This window comes from Caloenas nicobarica, chromosome 4 (assembly GCF_036013445.1).
Source record: "Caloenas nicobarica isolate bCalNic1 chromosome 4, bCalNic1.hap1, whole genome shotgun sequence".
Taxonomy (NCBI): Eukaryota; Metazoa; Chordata; class Aves; order Columbiformes; family Columbidae; genus Caloenas; species Caloenas nicobarica.
Window position 1 is genome coordinate 55,435,310 of NC_088248.1, and position 26,818 is coordinate 55,462,127.

General features: G+C 39.3%; 1 protein-coding gene across 10 annotated transcripts in view; it reads right to left on the bottom strand.

The window, feature by feature from the left end:
* TBC1D1 (TBC1 domain family member 1) overlaps nt 1–26,818 on the bottom strand; it is a 108,634-nt gene that overhangs the window by 11,466 nt on the left and 70,350 nt on the right. For 7 of the 10 annotated variants that reach the window (XM_065633491.1, XM_065633487.1, XM_065633488.1 and 4 more), the window contains 7 exons: nt 25,795–25,923; nt 23,653–23,772; nt 22,336–22,475; nt 10,967–11,152; nt 7,001–7,162; nt 3,928–4,086; nt 379–623 (listed from right to left, as the gene is read on the bottom strand). In XM_065633491.1, the coding sequence (XP_065489563.1) occupies nt 379–623; nt 3,928–4,086; nt 7,001–7,162; nt 10,967–11,152; nt 22,336–22,475; nt 23,653–23,772; nt 25,795–25,923 (1,141 nt within the window). The remainder of the gene's footprint in view (nt 1–378; nt 624–3,927; nt 4,087–7,000; nt 7,163–10,966; nt 11,153–22,335; nt 22,476–23,652; nt 23,773–25,794; nt 25,924–26,818) is intronic. The other 3 variants (XM_065633492.1, XM_065633490.1, XM_065633489.1) reach the window with 2 other exon arrangements.

Here is a 26,818-nt window from a genome sequence, read left to right on the forward strand (position 1 = left end):
ATAGTAGCAAAGTCCATACTTCACACTCTTATTAGAAACAGTGAAATATATTTGTCAATTGATGTCTGGACAGAATTGTGTGAAGAAAAGAAATACTTCGAAGCCACCGAGAAGTCTAAGGATGGGTCAACTGTGAGCCTAAGACAGGCTCATTTACAGGGTTGTTTGAACCTCAGAAAACATAGAATTCTTCCTATTCATGGTTTTCATAGTTTCCCCAGTTGCCCTTTTATTTGAAACTACTGCATTTAAGCTGATGCATTCTTTTTCCAGATTATCCTTCTCCATTTTTGGGAACTGAATTTAAGTTCAAGTCCAGATATTGCATTATGATGATTTATCATTAGCATCCCTTAACCAGAAAAATTGAAATCATACCTGTAAAATTGTCATATCAGGACGATACTGTTTCCTCAGGCCAATGTCAAACATGAGAAACTTCAGCATTTTAAAAGCATCTTCCTCACTCATATGAAGCAGTAAAACTCCTGCTACAAAACTGAGGCCCTGGCAATATCCTACTTCCTGGTCCAGAAGGGAATAGGCCTTCAAAATATTGTAGAGTGACAGCTGCCCAGCTCCAAGCTGTGCTGAGAAGTATGGATGTGTTGGAAACGTGCGCCCTGTGAAAACAGCTGAAGTTAATGACTTAAAAGATAAACAACAACAAAAAATACTTGCCATGTTATCAAATTAAACAGTCTTTCAAAAGGTAGATTATTCTGAAAGGTAGATTCTTTGTCAATCTTCAGGAAGACCGGAAGGAATTTAACAACACAGAACTATTGTCTCTCATACTCAACAGATAAAAGCTTCTCCAATTAGTTTCGTTACAGTAGCTGCAAAATTAATTTAGAAATTGTCAGAGAAGACAGGCTCTGGGATGGGGACAGTCTGTTATTTGGAACAGCTGAGTAACTGGTTCTTAAGACTGGCCCTTGGTCAGTTTGTTAAAGGGCTTATAAGGGGTGGATGCCCACAATAGTGGGAGACTCTATTCAGTGTCTCAATGACTCACCCAGTCCTCTTTTCTCAATTAAAAAGTGTTGGGGTTTAGACAGCTATTAGGATCCAGATGCAGACTTAGAACATCTGAGCTCTCTGGCTTTGAGCCCCTTCCCTTTCTCTTTTCTTTTTCCCAGTAAATGTGTCTCTTATCACCTCCCTCCTTGCCTTGGTCCCTCCCAGTCTCATGGGTCCTTCCTCCTTCCCTGCAGCATGAAGCTCAGACTCTTCCATGAGCTGATCCAGTTCACTAATCTGGGAGAAAAATCCCCTTTTACATGGCGTTAGTTGTTGAGCCCTGTCACTCAGCTGTGTCAGCTCCAAGAAGTGTCCCATGAACACCAGCACAAGTGACAAGTGCTTGGAGAATGGGAGTCGGTTGTTGGAGCAAAACTTTCCGTTGATAGCAATGGGCTTTGGATCTATTTCCCACATCTCTTCAAATCCCAGCCTAAGATAAACTATACTAATTGTAGAGCTGTAGGAGCACAACTGAGCTATTTCCAGTCCTTCAGTTCTAGAGCAAGATGATGGCTTCTACCCCAGACTGGCTTATCTGTGCGTGAACTTTCAGACAGAGCTGGAACCCACATGTCCTTAAACTAAACAAATCCAGCGAGGTAACTTACACAATCAGTTTCACTAACAATATTTACTCAGTGAGTAAAAACTCAGTATGTCTTTTTTTTCCTGCAGCCCATACAATATCAAGAATTGTGTAGCTATATATATATAATATGATATATGGACACAAATTCAAATACAGGAAATCCCACCTAACGTAAGAAAAAAACCTTTATTGTAAGGGTGGCCAGGCACACGCTGCCCAGAGAGGTTACAGAGTCTCTATCTGTGGACATATTCAAAACCTGAGAGAATAGGTCCTGGGCAACCTGCTTTAGATGACCCTGCTTTGCGCATGGGGGTTGGACTAGATGATCTCAAGAGCTCCCTTCCAACCTCATCCACTCTGTGATTCTGTGAAGAGAGACATCAAAGGCTTCATGTTTACAGATTTTCTCACAAAGCTTTTCTAAAAGGGAATATTTTCATGTCTAGGGAAAAAACCCTCCCCCTATTAGATTTCCCCTGTGAAATACCTCAACAAAGAAGAAATGTGAATACCTCTTTTGTTCTAGTATTAAGTGGAGCTTGTTTTTCGGTTGCCCACTTGTTAAATACCGCCCCACCCTTTAGCTCCTGGAATGCTGCTGTGCTGCCAGATAGTATCAGAGCTCCTGTTTCAAGAAGACAAAGCTGGGGGCAGAGTCCTGCCATCTGGTAGCTGCTCTAGCCTGTGACATGGGACACCTGCATTCAGTTCCTGAACAGGTCTCCTCCAGCCAGGCTGTCACAGAGCTGAACCTTACAGAGCATTTGCATGCAGCAAGGCTCCTTTCACCTAAGTCATGAAGAAAAGTTACAAACTGGGCAAGAATAAAAATGCAAAGATCTAAAAAATAGTAAATGGAAGAGGAGCAGAATTGATAAACCCACAAGCTCATTTGTTTCTGAGGGCCCTGGTGATGACTTAACTAAGAATTTCAGCTTTTACTTAGGAGCAAACAACTCCTGGCCCTGCTGGAAAGAGACTCTAAATGAACTGTGATACCCTCAAGACCATCGGAATGAGAAAGTAAGTACCTTTATTTTTGAAAGGTAGTAAAACAAAACATAATTTTCTACTGTGTTCAACAAATACCCAATGATGAGTACAGTGGTTTCCTACACTGACAGCATCTGGAAGTCAGTTTACCCTACCTTACTGAGAGAAGAAATAATTTACTGAACGTGACTTTGGTGTTCAGTACCTGAAATCCTCAGTGCCTGCAGTGGTTGTGCAGGTGGGGCCACAAAACAAAATACATACAAAAAACCATCAGGGAATTGTGGCTTTGTTCTTGTCCATGTAATGAAATAGCACTGTGACAAGGAAACTGGGCCAGCAAAGCGGCTGCTGTGCCCTACCTCTGCATCCAGATGCACTCTGCTGTCCTCACCCTCAGGAACCACTATTCACAGCTGAGGCTGCACCAGTTCAACTGAGCGTGAGCAATACTATTATTGCTTTGGCTCATACTGTGTTAGCAAGACTTCTTTAGCTTAATTCGGGATTTTTTAAAAAAAATATTATAACCACATGTTGCAAGAATACAGGTTTTTCTCTCAAGGGAAAAGTTCATGCTTTCAGAAGGATTCTTAAAGATCTCCTTAAGAGAAACACTTCCGATAGCCTGAAGGAACACAAGTCAGAACATGCAAGTCCCTTCTAGCTGCCTATCCAGTTATGCTGTTAACTGTGCTGCACGACTCTATCTCCATGTGAATCACCAAAGTCTTCAGCTTCTTATTTTCATCTTACTGAAATAACAGGGCCCAATGCTTCCCTCAGCTACCAGGCTAGCAAATCACTCCCCCGCAAAACCAACACTTTGCATGAAAACCACCATGCACTTACCAATTTGCCAACACACGCAGTCATTTGTTTCTACAAGCAGAGCACACGGCTAAGACAAGAAAGTATTTGTGTGCGGAACCAGGCAGAAAACATGAACTGCTTGCTGAGCCAGCAAGCCCCAATCTGCTGTGTGAGCCACCCAAACTCAGACTGACTGTGCTCCCTGCTGTCCAGGAGTTGTCCCACCCCTTCCTCTCTGCTGAAGGTGCTCAATTCACTAACCCAGCCCCAAACTACTCACCCCTTACTGAGGCACTTAACTGCGACAGAACCCAAACGTTCACTGCCAGAGGTATCAGCACCAGGTATGCTGACTTGACTGATGGGCACTTGCTAGCAAATGGTCTCTGGTTGCAAATGTATGTCTCTCTCAAAAACAAAGAATCACTTCTGGTGCTGTGCCATCCAGTGGATTCCAGAGATCATAAACCCCTTACTTAATTTCAGACCGCTACTGTACTTACCTAGGTCAATAAGTATCGCATGTTGCTGGGAAGTTAGTTGTTTCAGGAGTTCTTTGTAAGGCGTGTCCTTTGGTTGTTGTTTACTCGGAAACTGATGTTTAAGATGGTATTGCTCTGCTAGAAACTTCCAGATCTCCCCACGGTGGTGACGTGGTACTCCTGACAGAAGAAAGTCATTTAAACAGTAATTTGTATTCATACTGAGAGTTCAGCTATAGTTGAGCTACAGGATTGAGGAAATGAAGATCTGTATCTGCTAGATCTGCAAGCAGATCCCTGTCTGCTAGATCCATATCTGCTATCTCCAGTAGACCACAGAAGCAGATCAAACTACAGTGCTTATACTTCCTCAACCAGTGAAAGACATCAGCATCTTCATAGGAGAGATACAAAGTAGAAACAGGGTGAGCTGCCTAAGTCTAATGTTGCCACTTGTATCCAGTCTGAGAAGTACTGGCAGAGGCAGCAAAAATGTTGCAATACTTGTCTCTGAAAAGTTACATGCTTATCTCCCATTTTTCCATGTAAAGTACACAATAAAGCATTGCAACAGAACTAATTAACGTTTTTCACTAATATACCACTGATACCATTGTTAGGAGTAAGTTTCAGGAAGGCAGGATGCACACATACCAAAAGTATACACAAGTACAAATGAGATGTGATGTAGAGACTATAACGGAAGGCAGATAATCAGAAAGCCAGCACTGTATTTCTAGTTTTGCTGTTGATTTGCTGAATGACTGGTACACGTAAAAATGTTTCAAAGCTTGAATTTCTTTCTTTATAAGAAGGGATGACGCTACTTGACTATTTCACATAGGTATTGGTAGCTTTCATTTGTACCTATATGCAAAGCTCTCAAAGTAACAGAAAGCTAATTGTTACAGGCATACTTTATTCAGCACAAGACTGGCACTGTTAAATCATCTACACAAGAGATCAATATACTGTTATTGGGAAAATATTCTGACTAATCCATGATGTACTGGAACCAGATATTACGGTTCAAAGTAACTTATGACTTGAAGTTTTATGGACTACTTTTTCCTTTTAGTATCTATGCAATATATGGACAACTACAACAGGAGAAATTAAAACTGACCCAACCATACCACTTATATGGAAAAACAAGAAAACATATTTGAACTATTTCACTGACTTCTCTCATATAAGCACAAAAGGATATAAATTTATCTCTGCAATATTTATTTTTACTACACTATCCATAATCCAGAGACAATTGCTTGAAAATGAAATGCTAGTAGAAATGTATAATATGTGAATCCACATCACAAATGCATTTAGAAAACGTTTCTGTAAATTACTTTAGGGAACTTAAACCAAATTATCGAAAAGTCTCCAACATGAAACAGTGAGGGAAAGTGCTGTTTCAGACACTGAGCCAGATTCTCTTCTTCGGATACACATCTAATTCCCATTAGCTTCAGTGAGGTTGACAATGTCGCATAGGGAAGAACTGGCTTAATAGTGCACATATACAGCTTCAAAATGACAAATGAATTAAAATTCCTTTTAAGGAAGTAGTCTGATATTAAGTTTACCTCTGTATACATCAAACATATAAAATAAAGTATTTATTTTACTACTTCCTCAATGAAAGATGCGCTACATTTAAGTATCTACTACAGTGTACATTACAAGTCAACACTATAAATTTGTTATCCTAATTTAAGCCCCATGCTTATCGAAACCTGTGCTTCTTACCTGTTTCCTTTGCTTACTCAAGTTATTTCAATGGTTTCAGTCTTAACTAGAACTTGCTAAACTCAGCTTAAATGCATTTTTCATTTCTGCACATATATGAAATTTGGCACCACTTTGCTCTAAGAAGTCTGGTTTGACATAACTGGGCTTTAGACAACAGAGCAGAACAACAGCATCAAGAGCTACGGATTATTTCCCCACCTACTGGCTACTTGGATGTGCTTCTTATTAGCAATCCACTAAGCAGGGTTTTATTTATTTATTTACTTATTTTGCATTACTCCAAGTTTTTCAAGTTCTATTTTGAACTCTAACACAGGTCAGTATCTCTAGACTGTAAACAGCAACCAAGTTTTTCTCATGCCTAAATACTGACTGGACAGAGCCCTTTCCCTACGTGAACAGAAGGAAATCGGTGACAATGAACTTTCCTTGCTCTGCAGAGATTTGTGCATGGGGTGTTTGATATTGTTAGAAATCTAGACTTACCTAGTCACCTTAAATGGACAATTTGGTTTAACTTGTTTGAATAATTATATATAGGCATATTTAAAATGTTAAACATCTCTTAGTGGTGAATTCTTGAGCCTTCCTTTACACACTGGAAAGCTGAGTACAGCTATAAAAAGCTCCCTGGAGTAGCCATCTTCACCATCAGCTACATACAACACTGCGCATGAGGCCTTTAGGTCCAACCATGACACAAGTAACACTGAGTAATAACATAATTTCTTAGAAGATTTAAAAAACATCCTTAGGTTTTATTACTTTTGATGTAGCAGAGAGAAGGGCTGGTTGCTGAGCCCTGCAGTTGTGAGGAAGACTGCAAGTGATGTTTACAGGTACAATAGGTTGTTAAACTCAGAAAAAAAGGCAGTTCTGCAGAGATATCCATGTATACTGTTTGTAAATACACATACTACCCAGATTGGAACAGAGAATTTCCAGATAATAGTGCAGTTTCTTCAGTTCTTTACTCGGTCACTTCTTTGGCATTACCCAGGTTTTCTTCTTTAATTATAACTTTTAATTTGTAAAATCAGATTGCAACAACTGTAATACATTGATTTACTGTACAACCCTCCTGTAAGGACAAATGTTATTGAAAAATGAATACCAAGTACTATAACTCCAGTTACACAACCACAGCTTCAGCTGAAAGGGAATGTCACTTGCATATGCACAACCACGAGGATACTGGACGTTGTCACTCATTTAGTCAGCAATCTGAGGAACGGCTCTAGTGAGAATCTGGTTTTAAGGAGTGGTTAAGAGGCCATCCCATTTCTCTTCTCATACAACTTATATGCATTTCAACAAATGAAAAAAACCAAACTCTGCTTACCTTGTGCAACAGCAGAATGTATTTTTTCCACATCAAATTTAATCTTTGACCTTCCAGGTGTACTCAACATCTTTTCCCAAATCAAAGTTACATCTTTCAAGCATGGTGTGATTTCTTCGTAGTCAAGTTTCAGACGTCTGTTCTGCAAATTGTTTTCTGAAGCTAGGAAGCAATACCATGATTGCACCAGTCAATATTGTTTACTATTTATAAAACTGATTAATTTAACTTAGAGCTTCATCATGCAATCCACCTAAAATTAAACCTCGTAACTCTGAAACATTACATGTCTAAATTTTCATGATTGTAGGTGGATTGTTTTGGTTTGGTTTTTTTAAGGTATCATCTGCAATATTAACTGTGTTTGCCCTCTTAAATTAAGTTCCTTAGAGCTAGTCAACTCTTAAATCTGAAGAAACATGAGAGATGATGACTAATGAAATAACACCCATCGAACAAATTACACATAACATGATTAGGAACAGTGTTTATAGAGTCATTGAATCATTTTGGTTGGAAGAGACCCTCAGGATCATCAAGTTCAACCACAGCCTAACTCTTGCACTAAACCATGTCCCTAAGAACCTCGTCTAAACGCCTTTTAAACACCTCCAGGGATGGGGACTCCACCACTTCCCTGGGCAGCCTGTTCCAATGCCTGACAACCCTTTCCGTGAAGAATTTTTTCCTAATATCCAATCTCAACCTCCCCTGGTGCAACTTGAGGCCATTTCCTCATGTCCTATCACTTGCTACTTGGGAGAAGAGACCAACACCCTCCGTGCTACAACCTCCTCTCAGGTAGTTGTAGACAGTGATAAGGTCTCCCCTTAAATGAAACAGTGTATCATGAAGTGACCATGATTTTTAATTAAGTTGCCATGATGCATTCAGAATAGTTCATCGTTGTGATGCTGTATCACTGTAACACTCACAAGATTCTCTCTTGTTGGGGACATTGTGCCATACATCATAAACCTACTGCTACTTTTGGTGATTTCACAGTATGAACTCACAAAATCACACTCCTATGCACTACAGTCTTGAGACAATCTATGTTAAAATGATGTTACCTTTTGTTAATTTAACTCTCTATTGTTTTTATGTTCAACTTATGTGAATTCACTAAACACTTAAAAATCACCTGAAATGTTCATGGCCCACAGTGACACTAAAACAGCCAATACCCTAAGCTCTTCTTGTTCCCGAGATCTGTATCCGCAATTACGTTTTTTTAGATTATCAAATTCTGAGTATCACAAAGGGTTAGCTTGTCCTGTACTTCCACTGGCTAAAACAAGATTATAGATTTAAAAAACTGAAAAAGAAAAGAGCTGTTTATATTTGGGGAGTGTCCCATTTACCACCTCATCCTGTAGTTCTTTCACATGTGAATGATTTCATTCAGTGAAGTTATTCATGTGAGTTATGATGTTACCTAAGTGTTTGCAAGATTTGGGCCTCATAGAATTTCATTTTGACATTTTCTAATTTAGTTTTTGACTTTTCGCTTCAAAGCAGTATATTTCATTTTAAAACCTGACTTTGGCTGCACCTGTACTGACACATGCTTTACCCATCCTGATACAGACAGCTGCAGCTTAATTTTACTCCTTACGTTTTTTTATTCCTGGTTTCTTGTTGCTTTTGATTTTTCGCTGTAGATTATATTCAGTGTTTAACCATAGAACCATGTAATTACAAGCACTGATGGTTTTATCATAGCTGTGTGTCCACCCTGAAAGTGATTCTGTGTATCTAAACTGTCAACTTCTTCACATTTTCTTTAGGTCAAATACAAGAAAATCAAAAAAACTTAAACCACAGGTGGCATTGTATGAAGATAACTTAAAAATGGCTTTTAAGTTTCAGCTTATATGAAAACAAACTTGGAGAAATCTTTCAATATTCCACCTTTCGCAAACAAGTATTTTCTGGCACTTGACAACCTTTCAGTCTTTTCAGACTTTTCTGCTCTATTCGGTCTTCTTATGCCACATGCAAAAATGTGACAGTGGGAGTGACATGCAAGGACCGAGGAGAGAACATGCCTTTATCAAGAAGCTTATTTTAGATACTGACACTACTCAATTCCTAATATCACACTTAAGCATTATCAGTAAAGATACAACATACCGTACATTGAATTTTAAGACTTCAGTATCAAATGGTAGTACTATGAGAATTATCACTGCACATAAAATATTTATTTTTACTTCCCAGAGACAAAAGCATCACAACGTGTGGCCTTAAGTTACAAAGCTGTGCTCACTGCAGCAGGGTCACCTGTTTTTTCAAGGTCTTGCCACCTGAGCTCTTCACGCAGCAGCTACCTCGGACAACCTCCTCACTCCCCGGTGCATACGGCACAGCCTGGGTCTTCAGCCAGGCCAACACCTGTCTCATTCATTCACTAACTAGCTTCAGACATGCTCATCTCCCTGAATTTGTAACAGTTTTGCATGTGTTTATTTTGGGCAGATAAAACTGGAGCATCTGATTAAACTTGTTAGAATTTTAATTGACATTAATGTCCTGTAGTTGCCAAAAACTTGTCTGCAGGCTGTATATTCAGATAACATGAATAGAAGAGAATAAAAAAAATCAGGAGTATAACTATATAAACCAGAGAAAATACATTTCTAAATAGTAGGTCCCATAAAAATTCCAAGTTACAGGACAACTTGACAGAAGCTCATTTACAACAGCACTGCTCTAAGCTGAAGAGATTGTATAAATCATCGCCCTTGGTCCTTCTTTCTCCAGATGGTCTTGGCCCCTTAGCCAAAGGCATTGTCCATTTGGTGCCCATTGCTGTATTTTATTTTACTGGACTAGCAAGTACATCTGCTGGGAACAGGCCTTTCACCTGTGGGTTCTTAGGAAATTCAGGTATCAGGTGTTCTTCAGATATCAGGGTGAAATAGGAGAGCCACACTCCTAGGAGCAAACAGCCCACAGGTGGGCTCAGTGTTCTGGGAGGCCAGATGCAATGCTGGAGAGAAGCGTTTCCTCCTTCCAGGCAGGAGTCTCCACCCAAGTGTAAAGAAGGATTTCGTGTTTGGTATAGTGATCTTTTCACATGGCTGGGCCCTTTCTCTACACAGCTCTTCCTGGAAGACAATCCTTCCTCAGGTTCGCACAGAGGCAAAAAAGAATTGCCATTTTATTGCCAGGTACCTCACCCCTTGAGGATCCAGGTGCCTACTCCCTTCGTGAAGATCTGAAATCAGTCAGATAAACATTTCTGTCCTCATCATTCATATCATCAAAGCAGCAGCTCTCAAGGGCCATCACCTGTAATTCTGTATGCAACTGCTACAATAAAATGTGTACTCTTAATCAGCTGCATTTTATGTGTAAAAATTGTCACCACAATGGATTTGTTGCAGCTATGCATTCAGTCACAGAAAAATTTTGGTGAAGAACATTTGCAAATTCCAGTTTCTCAAGCTCCTTCCCCTCACCATTCTGACTGAGCTAAGTCATTACTACTCCATACAAAGCTTGCTTGCACTTGCACAGTGAGTGTACACAGGCAGGCACCCACTGAAATCCACAACCAGCTCACTATGAACTTCAAGACTGGCTACACTGAACATTCCAATGACCAGTACTTAGAAAATGACCAATGGATGCAAATGTACAAAAGAATTCAGTTCATGATAGCGATTGTGCTGAATTCAGATGAATGAACGAGCTTCTAGACACGCGACTAAAGAACCCCAGCCACGGTACAACTAAAAGAGTACAAATTAACATAGAGTAAACAAATAATGTGAAGTGATTAAAAAAAAAAGCGTAAACTGTAACCTACACTAATAAGAGCTGGGGGAGATGCTGCTAAACTGATTTACCTGTCTGTTCCTACAATGCTTCATTGAGGCTTGGCCCAATACATGGCCAAGGCCGCAGCACAAACCAAAACTTGACCTTCTATTGCATGTAATCAAGAACTTCACCAACCTTGTAACTTCTGGTTTTCTTTCTCCATTCTGAGGAGCAGTATCTGCTGAATAATGGCTTTCTTCCACAACTCGCGAAGCTCACGGGGTGTCCGTTTCCTTTCTTCTTTCACTGGCCCAAAGGGGCCATCTTCACACACTGGTTCCAATGGGGACCTGGGTGGAAGTTCTCCCAGTTCGGAGTAATCTTTAAAAGAGAGAAGTTATTGTGAACTACTTAGATTTCATGAATAGGTGAATGGACACACTTTCAAAGACTGGATATGTATATATATACACATATCTACATATACACACACACACGTACACAATACATATACAGAAGGTAGCAATACCACGCAAGGTTTCCCAAATGACAATTTCAAGCAGATTTACAAGCTGCTTTTGAATAAGAATCACATGGGCCAAAGCCTGGAATATTTTTTTTCCTGTAACCTGATAAAAACATTGTACCATACACCAAGAGCATGGCTCGCTAATTACAGCTCTACAAGGACAGAACTAAAAAGGAAAAGGCACGTTTGCGAAATTGCAAAAATACAACCTACAGCTGAAACCTGGCATGATTCAAATGGTAGATCAAATCACATATAGCACCCACATAATTTGAAGAATTCTCTCTAAACTGTGTTTAACAAAGAAAACACACACCCTTAGCTGCACAAACACACCACCACCTAAGGCCATACAATGGGATGATTACCAGTTCTTAAAGTAAGCACGCAGAAAGGGAGACAGGCACCCATGACATGTTTGCTCTCACTTCTAATTTTTGACCATGTCATAACCTCCTGAATTTTTCTTTTGCCTTTGCCCGGTCTACCACAAAATATATCTTTTTGTCAAGCATACAAGGTAATTCTAAGACGACTGAAAACACTACAAAAGAAAGCAAACATTAAATAAATCTCAGGCAAATTGAAAATGCTTTTCTTTTTAAGGAAAGGGTAAAAAACATTGGCTTTTAAACAAATTCTCAACATAAGAAGCATAAGTTCGTATGCTTTGTTTTCTTAATGACTGCTGCAGTATCACTTAATTTTATTGTTTTATAGAGCTTCTCTGAAGGCTCAATAGTCTTTGATATAACCTGTATCTAGACAAAAAATTACTCAGTTCACCATCTGTGAAATGAATGGTCAAAATGACCCATCTCTTCCTACCAAATCCCAAATGGAAAGCCATCGCAACAGCACTTCTTCAGCCAAACAGAATGGCTGGGAAACTGCTCCCTGAGGACCAGCTGACCAGTTATGCATGCAAGAAAATGCTTTAAAATCAGTGCAACAAAAACCATTCCCAGGCCTCTCCAGCTAAGGACAAGTACATCTGTGCATGCTATTTCAAACAGCTCCTGGAGAAGGGACACTCCTGAAACAACTATTCTGTGTGGTAGCTCAGTGGTCCATTTCTTTATCATTGACTAGCATAGTGATTTTGAATTAGACACACAAATTATCTCATCTCTACAAACTCACAAAATAGGAAGGTTTTCACCCCTTCAGAATCTGCTCAGAAAGCCACCATACATTGACTCGCACAGTTCATACACAGTTATTCTCTTCTCGTCTGCTGAAAGGCACTCGCACAACTAAGCTCAGACGACTAAATAGGAGTGGAAATGTTCACAGCTGTTGGCTTCTCCTTTTCTAAGTTTTGCCACTGTCGATCTTTTCCTCTCAGAGAGTCAGAGACAAATAGGGTGGGTCCAAAACCACCTGTTTCCTTATACAACATTTATCTGTTTGTTACCACAGTTAAATTCAAGGGCTAAAATACACATATAAAAATAAATGCAACATTTTCAGCTAGCAGCACAAATTAAACTTCTACAAACTTGTACTCTGGGTCTAAGTTTGGGCATCCACACTTTGGGTATCTACAGCATTTCAGAGAACAATGAACTCCATAGGAATGTGAATTAGACAAAGGATGAACATTTGACACTTCAATGGCAATCACTGTTTGTTGCAAAGAGAAATAGGAAACACTGATGGAAGCATTCAAAAATAGAGCTGGTTATAAAAAAAAATCAATACAATGAAGAGATTATATTATAACCCTTAAAAGAAAACAGGAAACCTTCACTTAATTTTTTTCTATACAGGTAAACTGAAAGACTGCAATTATAAAAGAGGTTTAGTTAAATGTCATCAGGACAGAAGTAACACACACTAGATAATCCTCAACTTGTGTTGACAATTTAAGGAAAATAATTTTTATTTCATTGTTGGTTTCGATGCACACACTATACTGTCAAAATATTCTGTACAAATAGTAGCTTTTATGTCAATTTTTCTTAGTGCATATTAAGGAACATTACAAGGGAAATGCTCTTAAGGATAATGCTGGTAGAACTGCCTTAATTTGCTTGAATAAAATACTAAACTTAAAAAGAAATTACCATCATTTCTCTAAGGCTGCATTACAAGCACAAAGTAACATTGCCAAAAGAATGAGGAATTAACAGAAATGGTCACCAAAGATTAATGCAAAAAGTAAAAGTCATCCAGATAGGTACACCATTATCCACTGCATGCTACCTGTAGTCTTTTCACTTCTTACTATATTCTTAGGGCATCCCATATAGAATACATTTACATCTTGGGGGAAATAAATCTCTTCTTATCCTACACATCCTCTCCGCGGTTTGCAATCTCCTTTAGAGTCAGATATGTGTTCTGGTTTTGTGCATGTAAACATGCATGTATGTGTCAGAAAATATCAGACTATCTACAGAGACAGTTTATTTGCAGTTTTACTTGAAAACAAAAAAAACAAACCAGGCTGCCAAAACACATGCAAGGAAATGGACTAAACACATTGCATTCCAAAAGCAAGAATGAACACATTCAAGACCTAAAATATTCCTGTTTTTAACATGGATGTTCTACTTTCTCACTGCAAATTTTGTGGATTGGTCTTCAAGTGCCATCCTAACAAAATATCACCTTCTTATTTATTGGAGATGTTGCTTATTTCTTGTCCTCCAGTGATCAAACTTCTTGTGGCCACACTTGAACCACTGCAAATTACTCAAGTCTATGGTCCTGTTTCCATTTAGGCTGAAAATTTTCTCTGTTACTGACTAACCTGATCAGTATTCACGAAAAGAAATTTAACTCGCAATGGTTAAGGATATAAGAGAAAACAGAAAGGTTACAAAATGCTATAGGCTGAACAATTATGATTATAGACCCTACCTCTAATTCTTCTGTGCAAGAGTTCTAGGCTTGATTTTGCCTTCCAAATGGCAGCTCCTTCTCTGTCCTTTCTTTCTTCTTATCACTTGTGGACATTTAACAGAAAGTCTAAAGTCTACTCTGATAAAGTGCAACACATTCACAACCTGCCTTCCCTCCCATCTCCATGCTGGCATGTAGCAGGATGTACAGAAACCAAAATGAACCTGTTTAACTGCTCAGGTGGCTTGTCTAAAGTTTGCAGAGTTGCATCAGCTGTTTGGCTGTTAAAGAAGGTGGGGGAGATGGTATGTGCGGGTAATCCCTCAAAGCAAAGTAAAATACCAGACATTTGGTAAGTCAGCGCTAGGCCACATCCATGAATATACAACAGAGTGGTCAACAGACATGCCATCCAGCTTCCAGATCCACAACAGAAAATACTTTAACAAGAAACAGAGTATTTCACTATTATGCACAAACAATCCAAAGGATAGCAGAGAAAGCAAAGAGTAGAGCAATTCAACTGAACATAACTGGGAGCTCACATTCCACTGAATCAATATGCCATGCGTTAAAATCCAGGTAACGTGCAGCCTTCAGAACTTTTATGAGATTAGTATGTGTACTTCAGCAGGATCTGAACACTTCAGCACACACTGAAAGAATGCTTCCCTGTTCATCTGCCGACCCCATCGGCTTTTGCTGACTCTTATTCCATGTTTGACCTGTACTCCTTTCAAATATTTTGCTCCCTTCTATATAAAATTCTACCTCCATACTTGGTACTTCTACAAAACTACCACACTTCCATTCTTTAAAGTTCAGGACTGGGCAAGTTGAGTCAGTAACTATTATTATATTTTATCAACACACTGCTTATTTTCCATTTGAAGTTCATACTTTGACTACCCTTCAGAATTCCTCTTCTGCACAATGCTCTTCTACAAGTCTGTGGGTCCAAACTAAGTATTCCCTGAGAAACAGTGTATTTCCTGGGGAAAGCCACCAGATTGCTGTGCTTGTGAGACCTTGTGCAAGGTAATGACCTGCAGATGAAACTGCTCATGAAGCAGGTAGAAATGTTGCACAAATGTACTAGGGCATCTATACGTACCTCTATAGTTCTGAACTGATAGTCCCACCACTTACACAACCTAAGAAAGGACAAGGCCAATAGGAACAATGGACTGAGATGGAATTTGCAGAGCGGATCCATTAATTTATCGTCAGCTCTTTGCCTGCACATGGCAGTGCTTCAAGCCTAAGATGCAGAGTATCCCTACACTCCAAAAGGATCAGCAAATGCATTACACAAAACTCTCACGTGTAAAGATGACACACAAAGCAAAGTATCACAGTGTTGTTACTAGAGACCACACTAAAGTTTGTAAAGTAAAAGCTGGCAAATGACTGCCGTAGTAATTAAAACAGACAATATTTGACTGGTAATGATAACAGGAAATTTCATTATCTCCAGAAGAAGCTACAATGAATATAGAGCATTTGCTGGGACCCGTGGGAGGACATTAAAGTACTCCAACAGTGAGTTATAAAGATGTTGCCTTAAAACTTATGGTTTAGGAAATTTCATTTTTAATTGACCAGAAAAAAAATACATAGCTTCATATTCAACCAATCTCAGTATTAAACAAAGCTTTCCAAAAACGAGAAGAAAAAAAGGAAACCCACTCAGAAAAACCACACACAAGGTAAAAAACAACAGAAGTGACAAACCCACCTAAAAGCCTAAATTTTAAAAACATTCTTTCAGAAGCACGTAGTCTAACCAACCTCAAATACCAAAACCAAGAGAATAAGTTTAATCTTTGACTAGAAGCTGCAATGCTTCATGTAGAAAAGAAGGGCTTGGTTTATTTTTATAGGAAGCTAATAGGGCGGAGGCTCAAATACAATGCATTATTGCCATCCTCACTACAGAGTTGTTTACACATGGCTCTCTAAATGTAGCTTACCAGCCACATCTACTCTCCAGGGAAAAGAAGTCAGGCAAGGTATGGTGAGAATGTGGATGGAAGAATTCCATTAAGCATTTTATTTTCTGCATTACACTTTTTTTCCTTATTGCATTTTAAACATTACAAAATTCATCTTAGCAAATAAACAAGAATCTTCACAGTCATACAAGATTAAATTGCCCAAAAGAACAGACTTTGACCACCTCCTTAGTTCTCTTCAGATCTTCCATACAGGTAGTGCAACACCTTATTTCATACATGATACAAAATTCAAGAGGAACTGCAAACTTCTATAACCAAAGATATCATATTCCTATTATTTTACACAGATGTCTAGAGTATTTGACTTCATAACCAAATGAGGTAACATGACCAGGAGCCTTCTGTTACCAGAAAGCTTCAGATATGGAATCACAGGAAGCAACAAGTTCTTCTAGTCTGACATACAACTTAAGGCAATGGCTAAACAAGGAATTCTTGAAAAATTTGTATTTCAATACAATCAATTAAAATCAGCTCTGAGAGATGCTTTAGAGTTTGATTTTTCTTTTAAAGCCAAGTGCTTCTTAATCACTATCTGCAAATTCACCCCATTAACTAATATTTTCAAGCCCTGAGAAACGAATGCCCTGATACTTCAATGGGCACAGAAACTGTCACACATTAGACATGGTACTTACTGCTTACAGCCAAGCTCCTGTGCTGCAAATCACAATTACAAGCATGTATTTGCTCTGAGAGGGACAGACCTGAGTAATCCATTCTAACAATCTGGCTTTATTACAGCATTTACAAAGCTAGTAATTAGTTAATAAATAACCGTTTTGTCGCTAAAAATGAACCATGAAAACAATATTGGAGGACACCTTACAAATAATTTACACTACATAAACATTTTAAGTACAGAATGCTAAAGCAACAGTTCACAGTATTTGCAATACTACTACAAAATGATTTTAAAATATTTTTGCTTAAATAATGAAAGAAATGTAACTCTCACCACAAAGCACATAAACAGCTAGGCAGGTGCTAACTACAACTAGTTTTAATAACAGTTCTTCAGTCCCTAACCTTTCTTCAGTACTTAGGATTTAACAGCTTGCTATCTCTGTCTGCCAGAGACTGAAACTCAATTCTTTTTAATGAATGAATCAAGTTGTTGGTTTTTCTGGGGTTTTGTTTGTTTGTTTGTTTTTTTCCTGTATGGAGATACTTGTACTTTCTAAAAAAAGAATTTTTTTTCTCCAAGTCAAGTTGTAAAATCCTATGTAGTTGTTCTGGCTAAAGTTCCTTTTCTTCATCTCAATCTATTTCCTGAGTACTGCTAAGCAATACCAAGCATCTCATTCTGCTGAATTGCAATTTCTTTCACTGTTCAACATGTAACTCCACCCCACTGCCCATCTTAAAACAAATCACCCATTCTCCAACCTAAAACCAACACAGCTGTTATAAAAATCTTGCTGTCTACTGCCAACACACCTCCTGCAGCAAGAATGCTCATGGCAAGCACCATCACTTTCCCACCATTTACTTCAGAAAACTATTTACACCCCCTCTAAATCTAGCACTTGACTTTCCTCTGCTGGGAGTTTCTGACAATCTGCACAACAGTTCTCCCACTATGACCAATTCAGAACAGTCAGTATGAGAAAACCGTAGTGAAAATAGTCCCCCGCACAGAGGTTTGTAGATGCTGAATAAAAGCATGCAAATATCCTGCAGCACTGCAGTGCGAGGTGAAGTTTCACGATCGCTCTGTGCTGATCTGTGTCCCGCTCCTGAGCAGGGTGCGAGCACCCACCCTTGGCCTCCAGACACGTGTCCTGCCTGTGCCTGCTCCTGCGCTTGTGCAACAAACACTGTGAGCGCGACTACAAAACTGATCCCACCGAGAACCAATCACCTTTTTTTGAGTGAGCCCACACTTCAGCTGGTTTAAAATGACCATTTGAGTTGTTGCCTTCACCTTTTTACCAGTGAAGACAGAGAACTAGGAAGTCCTAAACCACTTGCACAGCCACAGAATGTGGCTCTTGTTAGACAGACTCTACAGAAGTGTGAAGATCTGGCTGCGAGTAAGGTAGGCAAGTATAAAGATAAAAAACAAAGAACTGAAGAAACACTTTTATTACTTAGAATGTTTAAGATAGTGAGTGGGAGAGGCAGAGTGAATTTTGTGTACTCATATGTAGAAAATAAGACACAAAAACATCAGAAGAAGAGATTAACAAAAACCTTTTTTAAAAGAAATATAGTTTTGTAACAGATCAAACTGTGGTCCATTTTCTAAGAGACCTGTGCTCCTCTTTTTTCACCTCTCCACGTTTCGGATACAACACTAATTCCACCCCCACAAATAAACAAAAAATCAGAGGATAAGACACAGAGCATGTCTCAAGGTGGCAGTGAGAGAAACTCCGTCCCCCAGTGCCCCACACCACCCACAGCAGCACAACCGCTCCGTGGGATGTGGCAAAAAGCTGGAGAGGAGGTTGGATATTTGCACTGCAGCTTGCTGCAATAGAACTAACACAATTCAACCCGGCAAACCTCCACCTACCATCTGGAAAGCAACAAAAATCTCTACAGATCATTTCACCTATGCAGAAAATCCTTTCTAGATCCCTAAACTGGAAATCAGCCTCATCTTCAGGTTTACCAGAGATCACCTGGCTGTACTGTCAGGCAGCAAACTGCATAACACTTCTACGATGTGCTTCATCCTTTAGTTATGTACAGAAGCAAGGGAAAATAGCAGAGAAAGGGGAAAGTGGCAGCATCCACAGCAGCAGGTGGCTGGAGGAGGGCCTGCACATGGGACACGGCTCCCATAGCAATGTAATAGTCATGGTTTCCTGTACTCCAGGCTTTCTGTTGTCTCAAAGCACTCGCCTTGCCTGAGCACAGCTGGGTTGAGTCCAGTTGTCAGGGAAGACAGGCATCTCAACTGGCAAGAAAAAACAGCTTTCCAGTGTATCTATTTGTAATGGTTTTTTTACTCTACTGATTTAGGACTGTTTTTCATTTTACTCCTGAACTAATAAGAAATGAACACCCTCCTTCACGTATAATAAGACCAACCTTTTGAATAATGGTGTCTGCAAAACAAACAGCGTGCTCTCTGCCTGGTAATACACAAGGCAACCACCAAAGCACAGCCAGCAGTCCTTCTCTCCAGCTGAGCTACAGCAAATGAAGTTTAAACTCAAACTATTATACTTAGGAGCACCTCCTAAAGAAGTAAAGGATCCAGAAGTGCAAGACTGTGGGACTCAAAGTGCTGTGATCTTCATGTGGGAATTCAGGACACCAGACATCCCTCCAGTTCAGAACCTCCTAAGATTAAGCTCAATTTCTGCAAAAGCTATGTACCAGTTATCTGGGTGGGTGGTTTTTGCGTGTGTTGTTTTGGGGTTTTTTTGGTTGTTGTTTTTGGTTTTTGGTTTGGTTTTAAACTTTTAGTAAATGCACCTTCATATACTGCTGTGTTAACTACACAGAGGATGGCAATGAACATGAAGCATCTTGAGATTCAGCTCACCACTTTCCTATAGAAAGAGAATAAAAAATGTCAGGATCTAGATCTTTCAGCGTGAATAAAGCTTAAAGTTGTCTCTATTCCTTGTGACATCTTACACATGTATATTTACTGATTACAACCCAAAGAAGTTACAGCCACAAAGCAGTTTCATTTTGTTGACAGTGCCTGCCCACATGTGGTCAAAGCAATGCACAGCTCAAGCATACTGGTGGATTTTCTTCTCCCAAGTAGCAAGTGATAGGACAAGAGGAAACGGTGGCAAGTTGTGCCAGGGGAGGTTCAGATTGGATATTAGGAAAAAATTCTTCACGGAAAGGGTTGTCAGGCATTGGAACAGGCTGCCCAGAGAAGTGGTGGAGTCCCCATCCCTGGAGGTGTTTAAAAGGCATTTAGATGAGGTTCTTACGGACATGGTTTAGTGCTAGAGTTAGGTTAGGTTATGGTTGGACTCAATGATTCTAAGGGTTTCTTTCAACCAAAATGATTCTATGATTCTACGCATAATACAACGTTTAGTAAAGCAGTCTATGCTAAGCTTGAAAAACTTCATCATCTCTGACTCACAGAAATCTGGCTCTCTTGGTTGGCTAACTTACTAGCTTCTAAAAAATCTCTAGCCTTTTTTCTTACTGCTCTTCTGCAGAGTACCCTGGAGTGGTGTGTTGGCTATTGCATTTCAATGGAGAAACTGGTCAAGTGGAGTTCACAATCTATAATGGGAAACTCACGAAATGTTCCCTTGTTTCCCTCTCTTCATGCTTACTTTTGCAGAACATGACAAAACATGTTATCTTTAAAACCTTCCTTGCCCTCTGTTCAGTTTGGCTGAAATTGATCTTTTGGTGATACATCATCTGTTTGCATAAATTCTGTTTCCAAAGGAAATCAGTTTAAAAAGAGTGAGAAAGCCTTTCTTTTTTTCTTTTTTTTTTTAGAAAAAAAAAAAAGACAAGTACAGGTAACTTATCCAATCAATAAACCCCACTGCACGTGCTGCTTCTCCTTGAGAGAAGATGAAAGAAAGAGGAACAAGATGATGAATGATAGCTAGTTATATTTACTTTGGAACTACAGAGGTTACTAAGTTAACTGTGGTGGTGAGTCCAATGTAAGATCATCTGTACAGCAGCTCCTGAAAGGCTACAGAGACTGGACCATGAGTGAGCATCCTTTACTGCCAGAAATGTTCCAGGACATGCTGAAAATCCAAATGGAAAAAACCCAATACTTGTTTTAAATAATAATAGTAATAATAAAAACACCTCTGAGTTTTCTTCCTCTGATCATAAATGGAATACGTACATTGGAACAAAAACAGATAAAGAAGAGTGAAGAAAAAGGCCAGATATTTCAAATATCTCCTCCTGTTAATAGCACTTCTGTTTTCCATTTTGGCCACCCTTGTTTCTCCAACTATTCTGCTTATCCAGCTGTAGGTTGTTACGATTGTATCTTGCAGATATGTCTCAGAGGAAATGCTTGGATAGGCAATTTAGAGGGTTTTTTTCCTATTTAATATGGGAAGGTTTTGTGGCTTTCCAAAACAAGTAAGACCCGCAAAACAGTCGCTTCACAGAACAGGTGAGGTTGAACAGGTCCTTCATATGCCTTGAAGTATAGGAGAGCATTTCACGTTTATATTTACTTAACATGCTCTTGAGATCACTTCGTTTTGAAGTACACTAAATTTGAGAGGCATCTATGCCCATATACAGTGTACCCCATCGTCAGTCAAATTATGTTGCAAGCAACGCATTAATGACAGAAACACTTTTGTTATTTGCTGTGCCCATTTAATCAGGGTATCTCTTTAAGATGTAAGAAAAATGTCTGTGACATTAAGATGGTTTCTCCTTACTACATTTACTATAATGTACTACTCTCCCTTATGCTTTTTCTTATTTCTTCTGCAACGGCCTTAGAGATCAGTTAGCAGGCAGAGCTTGCAGAGTTCAAGATGTGAAATTCAAACTTTAGTGAGCCAGAGACCATTATCTACAAGACACGAACTTCTCTGAGGCATTCTTGACTTCAGCGTGTGCTGTACTACCTGGGTCACATAAAGTGAGATGCATAAAATGATGCATCTACATGCTCACGTGCAGTGATTTTTTTTCAATTCTGTGGTTCTTTAGCTCTACAGAATTTCAGGAAATAAACATGAGAACAGTGGACAACTATGGCTCAGGTGGCAAAGAATCACAGACTGGAGCAGAGTACATGAGGTCAAATTCAGTCTGGTATGAAGAACACGCTACAGAACTTAGAGGTCATAAACTTAATTCCTTCTGCTAGGCCTGAATTTTTCTAGTCTATAGTTCTACACTCCAGCATGGAAAGATGAAATAGAAGCATCTACCTTTTCTTCAGAGCAATACTTAGTGATATATTTTTTCCCCAGAACTCACTAAAATAGTACCCATGAAAATAATTTCTTCTCTGATTGGTTAATTTGACACAATTGGAACTATGGTACATATGAAGCTGAAAAATAAAAACTCAACAGCCGATGAGCTTAACATGACCAAAAAGTAGATGAGAAACTCCAAAGACAGTACAAAGAGAGCACGGGGCAAATATGTGCACTCAGCAGACAAAACGATCCACACTTCACAGACCACATCCACTAAAAATGCTCATGGGAGCAAGTAAACACAGACTTTACCATCATATCGGCTGGGAGAATCACATGCTTTCTGAGGGGTTGCAACTCGCAGGAATATCTGTTGTCTCCATGAATGTCGCCGAGTCCGTACAGGGCTGTCTGCACCAGCAGCCTGCTGGCTGTGCTTGGATTCGTAGTCACTAAAATTGTAGAACACAGAATGGCTTGTGAGTGGGTTACCTGAATCTGCTCGTAACCATGACACTGTCTTCAGTGCATACAGTAACACGAAGCATCACCTAAAGAGCAGTGTGCTGTGCACATGCTGGGTCAAGCACTTAATGTTAGTTGGGGGAAGTTTGTGTTGTGGCAGCAGGATTACACAAGGCTGCAAACACCACTTAGGTTTGCCAAGAGGGGCTGGGAGCTCTGCGCAATCTGCTTTCTCCAGTTTTAACTAATTTTTAGCTTTCTTTGCAGCAGTGTATTAAACATAACACATTAACAACACACACACCATAATGTATCTTTACGATTGTGCTATTTAAATGCCAACCACAAAATCCAGCAATTACTTACAGGAGACACAAAGAACTCTGCCCATGTCTTTTATTAGCACACATCAAGGAGCTTTATAAAAACCAACTAAACTTACAACCTTCTGTGAACTGGGTACGTAGTGTATTCCTCCACAACATAGACTTGGAGCAAAACTTTAAACCTTTGTGTTCACAAGTCACCACCTGAAGTAAGCAACGAACTTGCGAACAGTGTCCAGGAACCTTGAATGTTACCCCTCTGATGTAATCCACAAACTACATACAGAGGTTTTTATTCAGAATATTAAATGAAATAATGAACAGCAATGCTGTTTTCCTATTAAAAATCCTACTTATAACTTTCACCCGTTACATCTTTAAACTACTCATTGCTTTATTCCAGCCATTGGCTGAATGGTTGCACAAGCCTTTGTTGAAGCTGAAAGGGATAAGTGAACTTCAAATAGCTCTGGCAGCAACTGGGAGGATCATTTTACAGGCCATCCTCATTTGACGACAGTGACACTGCTTAGGATGAACCACGTTTATTCTCTTACCTGAAAACCACTAATACAGTCCTTTGGCAGGAATAATCACAGAAGTACATAGAAGGAAGTTGCATGACCATTACAACATAAAAATGGCTAAGTTCTGCAGTCTTAATGGGGGAAGAGTCTGAGATAGCTCCATCCTTTTGACAGCAATCGCATGCAGAGTACATGCAAGTGAACTGTTGCACAAATCAGGTTTTGCAAGTGTGTGAAGCATTTGAAATATTTCAGACAAAGAAACCTTTGAAAATACAGTTTTACCTCCAGGCTTTAAGAGAGAACCCTACCTTGTTGTGCTCCTAAAGTCAGAGGTGTTATTTTCATCTACAGGAGCCAGAAATTTTAAGAAATTTGGCACAGAAGAGGAAGAATGAAGCTTTTTCCTTAAGGCAGTACGGTAGGAGATGCTGAGAGTGCAGTTGGGAAAAGTATAGTTTAGAATACAGAAGTATAAATTCACAGAATAAAAATAACACATACTGCTAAGTTCAAACAAAAAGCAGGTAAATCCTGAAAGCCTGAATATCAAGGAAACCAAAGTCAAAACGGAAACTGCTAACAAAGTGCTACGTTGAACTACGTATTTGTTTGGGCAAACTAAAATGTTCCAACATAAATAAATGTACTTCCAGTAAAGTTATTAGTCTTTGCTATATCCCAAGATTTTTAGTGCATGTTTCAAGTAAATTCCTTTAATCTAGTAAGAACTGATGCAAGCTTTATCATTGCACATTTACTTAAATATCAGTTTCAATGACTGATTAAGTTTGGAGCAAAAGGTTAGGAAAAGCTGACACTGGTAATCATTGTGCTGGCAAATGAAAAACAAGACTTTGGCAAAAAGCATTTTTTAAAGCATTAACAGGGTTTCATTCACACAAGCTTGAAACTTCTAAGTTAAAAGCTGAGCCTTCTAACTGATCATTTAGGATTGTGGCTCTATTTATGCAACAGACAGGGGCACTAATCAAATTTCATCAAGTCTTCTGGCTGCCATAATTCTGCTCTTTCTTTTCAAATAACAAGCCCCCCAACATACTCAGAAGAAGGTTAATAGAAGGGAGAACAACTCAGATAATGGCAAGTTATCTTACAGAATACAATTAACTTGGGCAGTTCGACTTTATTGATTTAAACTCATTAACCCATTTGATATCCCTATCAATTTCCGTTTTCAGCCTTGTCGCTTAGAGGTGTAATATGGCATACTCTTAAATGACAGGGAAAGGAAAGGAGCAGTTACTGCTGTGCGTGCAGAATCATTATCAAATCCACTTGGAAAAATCTACTTTTTAGAAATTAACCTTCAGGATTCAAGTAAGTCTTACTAAAATGAAGAGTAGGGAGGATGTTGTAGACTCACATTTCCTCCTCTGAGCTATACCATACTTCTGAGGTGAATCTAAATTGAGTGCTAGTTCTGACGTGAAGCTAAATTAGCTGCTGGTTAGCATGCAGCAAATACAACTGAAGGAACTGGTGAAACAAGGTTCTCAGTTGAGTATTTTTTCAGGACCAGGAGAATCAGCACCTTGGGAAAACAACAAACCTTCGCCCAAGAGAACAAAACCAAATAATAAGCAGCAAAAAAAAAAATGCTAGCCAGTGGCCAGTGACTGTTGACAGTGCTTCCAAGGACATCTGGTCTCATTAGCCTTTTGAGCTCAGGTAAGCAGTTCTAGCTCAGGAGGTTAAGGAGGGGTTTCACGGTTAAGAATTTTAGGGAGCTACTTGTGTCAAGTTCTCAGGGAAATGATGGGTTAATGTCCTTTTCTCCATGTTCTCTACACATACTTTTGTTCTAAGCAAGGAGGCACAGAAAAGTATAATTTGATATTGCTCATAGTAACCAAGACAAATACATGAATTGGTGGGGTGGGGTTTTTTGTTTGGTTTTGGGGGAACTGGGGGTGGGTTTGATTGTTAATGGTTTTTGGTTGTTTGTGGGTTTCTTGCCATTGGCTTTCCTCAGCCCTGCTATTTCTTGCCCCATTTAGTTAACTTAGTCAATTTGCCTTTAAGGTCAGGCAAAAAATAATATGCTTCTGTGTTACCATGAACAAACGAGAACAGAACTGAATGACTCAGGAGGGACAGAATGAGCTAGATCATAGGTTCTTGGCAACTTACTCCTTACACAATTTAAGCAGTGCTGCTGTCTGCTGCATAACAACAAGTTGCTTTGGAACAAGTGGCTCTAAACAAAGCCATGTGTCCATGTGTCTGAAATTATTTTATTCATTAAAACAAAACTACGTAATTAGCAGCTCTACATTCAGTAACAGAGCAGTTAAAGAGTTCCCTCTCCTGTAAAAATCTACCAACTTTGGTCTACATTAAATTGTTTCAATTATTTGCACTATAGAACCTCATACTTATGACATGGTAAAACTAACCCTACCCCAAACTACGTACAGGTGCTAGCTCACCTCTTTTGTGCAAAATGCCCGCTTTGTTCTCCACTTGAATTATGCCTTAGATACTTTAAAAAGTTGGGCGAAGAGGCCGAGGGATTAAGACGAGCTAGAGTAGGAGAACGTGCAAGTTGACCAGAAGAACTTTTAGATTCGCCGAGAGATGCGTTCAAACCATACAGCGGGATTCCAACCAGAGCGATGGAGTTGAGGTAGCACAAAGAACAAAACACCGTAAGAAAGGAAAGCTGGGGGGGTGGGAAAAAACTGAAATCTCTTCTCTAACCTTTAAAACGGACCTGGCACATACAAATGAGCTACTTCCTATGTTTTTCACAGTTAATAAAGTAACTGTAAGGGGCTGAACATTTTAACTCAATCGGCAAAGTCCCATTTACAGCCTTCAGCAAAGCATTTCAGTGTATGACTAAACTCCCAAAAAACCGTCACTAACACACCCCTTTCTTCTCCCCCTTATGTGCTCCCCTTGGTTTCTATGATAAAGTCAGGCATATGATCAAGAGTTTTAATGGATGAGAAGTGAAATGCTATATGATGAATTGAATTTATTTACACTTTGGAAACTACTTATGAATTGAGGTAAGCTGTTCAAAAACACTCATAAAACATACAAGACAAGTCTATCATTCCAGTGATTTTTGAGAAAAGCATACTTTTCTTCTAAGTTTGCCATTTCCCCTGGTTCTGCACATTTGCTATGAAAGGGAAGCAACAGCAATTTCTTTTTGGTTTGAGTTATGTGAGCAGGGACACTCGGATCTTACTAAAAACTACATGATCAAACCCAAATAGAAGTAACCGAGGAAATGAAAAACATATGTAATTTCTACCTGCATTCCTGTAGTAAGATAAGAACTGATTGAACAAGCAGCTACAAGCATCAGGGCAACTCTCATAATGATAATAGACCAACAAGTCCTAAACTGCACTACAAAAACATTCTAGTGTTTTAGAGTTAAAAATGGTTCAAAAACGGGACAAAAAGGCAACCCAGGTTATGTTTCCTTCCAAACACTAT